Source organism: Bufo bufo, chromosome 1 (genome assembly GCF_905171765.1).
Source record: "Bufo bufo chromosome 1, aBufBuf1.1, whole genome shotgun sequence".
In the NCBI taxonomy this organism is placed as follows: Eukaryota; Metazoa; Chordata; class Amphibia; order Anura; family Bufonidae; genus Bufo; species Bufo bufo.
In genome coordinates, this window is record NC_053389.1 from 289,218,740 (window position 1) to 289,224,739 (window position 6,000).

Genomic DNA, 6,000 nt, shown 5'->3' on the forward strand with positions numbered 1-6,000 from the left:
TGAGAAGGTGTGTCCAAACTTTTGGTCTGTACTGTATATATATATATATATATATATAGACACGTGTATTCATATATATATGAATATGCATACACATGTGTATATATACATATTTATATACATATATTTACACACGTGTGTGTGTATGTATGTATACATTGCAATGCATGGGCGCCGACAGCGTGTCCACTGTCTGCAGACATGAACCCAGTCATTTAAATGGGGTCTGCAATCTGCATCCGACAGCACTTTTTCGCAGTGCGGAGGTATGGACAGAAAACCCATGGATGGACTCCATAGGTTTCCGATCTGTGCTTCCATTCCAGACCACACCGTATCTTTCGGATTTCAGACCCATCACTTGATACGGTGCGGTGCGCACACGGCTGGTGCCTGTATATTGCAGACCCCCTGTTCGCTGGCCACAATACAGGCACAGGCAGGCTATGGTCATGTGCATGAGGCCTAAAGCCATACAGGGGAGGTATGTCGAAAATTGATCAGTTTTGCCCTAATGCATTCTGAATGGAAAAGGATCCGCTCAGAATGCATCAGTTTGCCTCCGTTCAGTCTCCATTCTGCTTTGGAGGCGGACACCAAAACGCTGCCTTACCTGCTCTTCCCCACAGGCACTTCTCTAAGGCTACTTTCACACTGGCGTTTTGGTTTCAGTTTGTGAGATCCGTTCAGGGATCTCACAATCGGTCCAAAACGGATCAATTTTGCCCTTAATGCATTCTGAATGGATAAGGATCTGCTCAGAATGCATCAGTTTGGCTCCGTTCCGCCTCCATTCCGCTTTGGAGGCGGACACCAAAACGCTGCCTGAATCTGAGCCAAACGGATCCGTCCTGGCACACAATCTAAGTGAATGTGGACGGATCCGTTATCTCTGGCACAATAGAAAACAGATCCATCCCCCATTCACTTTCAATACAAATGGATCCGTTTATGACGGATGCATGCGGTTATATTATGGTAACAGAACCGTTTTTGCAGATCCATGACGGATCCGCAAAAAACACAGGTGTGAAAGTAGCCTTGGGCACGTAGTGTCCCTCTTCCTTTTATTCTAAAGTTGGGAGGTATGCTAAAGCACTGATGAAATGACACCTAATGTGCTGTTGTCACTATGGCATCACAAGTAGGCAGAGATGTCATGTGACTGCTCCCCTGGAGATGCTTGCTGTGATGCATGCTGGGATTTTTACTTTCACTTTGCAGCTGCTCCGCCCACACAGCCTCTCATTAATGGGAGCATGCTATGTTAAATGCAGTAGAAAAATGATATACAGTATATACAGTATATCTGTCATGATACAAATTCCTCTTGGCTTTAGGTATTGTCTGGGGCACTTTATTTGTTTTTATACTTATGGTGGCCAACCTCTTTAACCTTCCGTGTGGTAGTGAGAAAACATAAAATCCTTTCTAGATGAGTTTGCTGCCAAATAATTAAGCAAATGTGTTTGCATGCCGTAAGGGGGAAGCCCTTGAAGGAAAACTCCTAGATGAACAATTATTAGCATCTTTAGTGCCAGTGTGCTGTGAAGTAAACATAGGATTTCTATCAGGATCCTTTCCTGCCAAGAGTCTACTCCCAAAAGGACAACTCCTTGAATACAGTTGCCACTACCAGATAACAGAATACCATTGAACTTTTTATGCATACAAAAGCTGTCCATTGATGAACTGTACCAACTGTCCAGAGACTATTGATCTTCAGTAAATGTTCAACTGGTTTACAATTACTGACTCCTCATTCTTACAACTACTACTCAACATTTGCACCTAACGGTGCTGGCGTCACGAACCAGGGGCCCAGCCACAAGCACCCTAAACATCACCACCATCAAGGGCACCTCAACCAACATCTGGCTGGTGTTCCCTGCAACAGAGAGTGCCCCAGAAGATCTTGTGCTGTCCTCCCATCCACTGCACTGCCGACCCAGGGAGGCATCTGCTAACCGTGAGTACATGAACTATTTCACCCATCAACCCACCGTGAGCCTCACGTGTTTTCCCCTGCGGTCCTGTAGGCTGCAAATTGGCTTCTACCTCACAGGGCTTGTTTTTTTGCCTTTCTCTGGATCAACTTGCAGGATAACAGGCTGAACTGGATGGACAGATGTTAGCCTTATAAACTATATTACTTCATGAATTAGAATAGGCATATTGTTATTAGTATGACCTCTAGTGGTTCTTTATCAGTATGACAGGTTCATATTCACTAAGACTAATTAGTATGCACATGAAATTATAGTGCAAGTGAGCGGAGAATAGGCTCACATCTTCATGAAAGTGCGACTTTTTAGGCAGAATTTTGTACAACTCACCATTAAAAACAAAAAAAGAAAACGACACCAGCCCTGGACTGAAGAAAATTAATTAGAAATTAGACTGTTTTTGAGACTGAAACAGGCTCCAAAAAAGGTTCACCAACATAAATAGGTCGGAAAACAGTAGCAAAAGTTTAAAAACGTCTAAAGAATCAAAATAGGTGACCGAGGAGCAAATGCCTCCAAAACAGGCACATTTTCAGTAGTAAATGTGACTAAAAAATAAGACAGTCTAAAACAGCATTTTTACACCTATAAATGTGCCCTATGGTCTCCAACCTGTGACTCTCCAGCAGAACCACAACTCCCAGCATGAAATAGGCATGCTGAGAGTTGTAGGGTTACAGCAGCTGGAGAGCCACAAGTGGGAGGTCATGATTACATAGGATAATGCATCTTGTAAGCCAGAGCCAGAAAAAAAAAAACATAACTTATATACAGCCATAGACTTACAGTTTTGTGTTTCCACAGATTGGTAGACCTCCTTATGTCCGAGAGAACGTTTCACAGACAAGACGTGGAGGACAGCTAATGCAGCAGTCCCAAAGTATTTTGTATATCGATGAAGCTCGTGCTTTGGATGATGGTATTTATACCTGTACAGCTCAAAACTTACAGGGCAGCTCATCTGTAACCACAAGGGTTACCGTCCTCCCACCAACGTCCACTACCAGAGTAAGAAACCAGGGATGACATCTAGATTTTTGTGTGTATGGGGTTTTATGTTTAAATGATGATATCACCAAACCACATTAAAGAAAAATACTAAATTGTACTTGTCTTAAATATTTTTTCAAAGGCTGGTTCTACAGCCTCATCATTTACATATTCCAAATGTAATTGTATTGTACTTATTGCTATTAAAATGCTCCTTTAGGCCAAAATTCAGGTTCTCAATTTTTAACTCTTTACAAAGATCACCCTTTAAAGTGTCCAGTCCAGCTCAGTCTAGTGGCTTGGGATTTTTGCAAGTCCTGTGCATATGGTTGTATTTGGGTACGTATTCTGCATCAGATGTACGTTAGAGAAGTCTCTGACTGGTTGTGAGTGGTAATCTTTGTACAAGCAATGGTAGATAGCTGCAACTCACTAATATCCCTAGGTCGTGGTACCAGTTGTATGTGAAGATCCAGTGAGGAGGATACAATCGAGATGTTTTGGTAATTTATTGAATTTACCTTGAGCAAAAACATATAGAGGATATCAGAGGTAAAAACAAAATGCTCTCACCAGCTCTGAGTCTGCTGCAGAAAGAAAGACACAGGAAGAGCACAACAGGATATGATGTCACCGAAAGGGAGGAGTAGACAGAGAGCAAATGAAATGAGATTTACATAATACATTCAGAAACCTATAACAAGAATGACCACAGGGTGGCAGCATTACATAACATGGTAATGATGTGATAACACAAATACAGCCATTAATCTTAAATTGAAGAAATAAATGCTGGGACAGCACAGTCCCTGTCTGAAATCCTAAGATTTCACACTATATGCAAAACATGAATGTCCATATGATGTTCAATGAAAATACTGGAACATGAAAGACAGAAGGCAATAAAGAAAACATAATAAACTAGAATGGGTGGAGAGGAACAGTCCAATGTCTGGAATTTTAGGAATAGTCCGGAGATGGACGACTAAATGGAAGAAAAGTTCTTACAAGTCCCTCAATGTAGAAGAAATAATTTCTCAACGGGTAAGAGGAGAACAATCTCAGATGCAGGCCTGATGAAGGACTTGGGATCGCCTTGTTTTGCGATGGTCACTCCCACCTTACCGTCTTCACTGGCAAACATTTTTGAGATGAGACCCATGGGCCAGGAATTTCTTTCCACCTTCTGGTCTTTCATGAGAACAAGATCTCCTATTTGTAAGCTTGGCTTGGCCTGCTGCCACTTCCTATGTCCTTGAAGAAGGGTTAAGTACTCCTTTTTCCACCTGCTCCAGAAACAGTTAGCCAGATGTTGAAAGTGTTTCCACTGTTTCTGATATAGGTTACCAGAAGAAGACTCTTCAGGTGAATTAGGAATAGATCCAAACTTCTGAGTGAGAAGAGTTGCTGGAGTTAGAATGGCAGGGGAATCTGGATCCATAGATACAGGTACAAGAGGTCTTGCGTTGACGATAGCAGATACTTTAGCTAGGAAGGTAGTCAAAGTCTAATGAGTGAGCCTTTGAGAAGTTTGAGTCCATTAGCATACAGTCTAATATTTTGCGGGTGATGCCTATCATTCTTTCCCATAAACCGCCCATATGAGAGGCATAAGGGGGGTTAAAGATCCATGTACAACCATTGTTGGCCAAGTAGTCTTGAACTGTCTTAGAGTCGATTAGCAATTCTCGAAATGCGCCTATGAAGTATGGTTCCACAGTAATATCTCATTTGCTTTACTGGTCCTCTGATGGTGAGAAATCGTCTTAAAGCATTTATGAAACTAGAAGCGTTCATGGATTCTATTACTTCAATGTGTATAGGACGTACACTTAAGGATGTAAACAACACTGCCCATCGTTTGCTGTCTGCATGGCCACCTCTGGTCCTTCATGCAGTGACTGTCCATGGCCCGAAGACATCAAGATCAACATAAGTAAACGGTAGTTCGGTGCTTGTCCTATCAATTGGCAAATCAGACATTTGTTAAAGTTGCATTTTTCCCCTTGCCTTGCGACATTTAATGCAATGGTGAATTTAATGAGCAACCTGTCTTTTTGCTCCCACTATCCAAAGACCTGCGGCTCTTAAAGCACCCTCAGTGAAATGTCTGCCTTGGTGCTTGATTCTTTCATGATAATGTGGGGGATTCAATCAGCACAACCCTATATGCAGGTACATATCGCTATGGCGAAATACATATAAAAAGAAAAAGACACAAATGCAATGGCACTCTGCAAACAGCATTCTGCCCTGCCTCTATGCTGGATGAGGCATTGTGTACATTTTGGCCAAAGCGTAATAAGCCACTCACCACGTCAAGGTCGCCTCTATGGAGTGGTCCCTAACACTAGTTCCTACCTGTTTGTGGGCCATGACAGCCACACAAAGTCCAGGGAATGCAGGTGCAGCATGCACGCCAAGCACACTCTGCTTTTAACCCCGTCCGGTGCCATTACAGCTTTCATCGAATCCCCCACATTTTTTCTTTGTAGTATATATTGGAGGCGTGGCGATCTCCATGCAGTCATGCACACCGGACCAGTCAATCTGTCCTAGAGGCTGGTTTTAAAGTCAGTATAAAACTGAGTCTGCACCTACCAGTAGCCATTTGGCTCCAGGAGAAGTATATAGTGGGCTCAGCATGCATGTTGGTACTTGCATCCCTGGATCCGATGAAAACTGTAATGGCACCGGACGGGGTTAAAAGCAGAGTGTGCTTGGCGTGCATGCTGCACCTGCATTCCCTGGACTTTGTGTGGCTGTCATGGCCCACAAACAGGTAGGAACTAGTGTTAGGGACCACTCCATAGAGGCGACCTTGACGTGGTGAGTGGCTTATTACGCTTTGGCCAAAATGTACACCAATACCTCATCCAGCATAGAGGCAGGGCAGAATGCTGGTTGCAGAGTGCCATTGCATTTGTGTCTTTTTCTTTGTATATGTATTTCGCCATAGCGATGTGCACCTGCATATAGTGTTGTGCTGATTGAATCCCCCACA

General features: G+C 43.0%; 1 protein-coding gene across 1 annotated transcript in view; it reads left to right on the forward strand.

Moving 5' to 3' along the window:
• LOC120986972 (platelet-derived growth factor receptor-like protein) overlaps window positions 1–3,143 on the forward strand; it is a 44,424-nt gene extending 41,281 nt beyond the window's left edge. The window contains exon 6 of the mRNA XM_040415654.1: window positions 2,811–3,143. Coding sequence (XP_040271588.1) covers window positions 2,811–3,032 — 222 coding nt within the window. The 3' untranslated portion in view covers window positions 3,033–3,143. The remainder of the gene's footprint in view (window positions 1–2,810) is intronic.
• The last annotated feature ends 2,857 nt before the right edge of the window (window positions 3,144–6,000 follow it).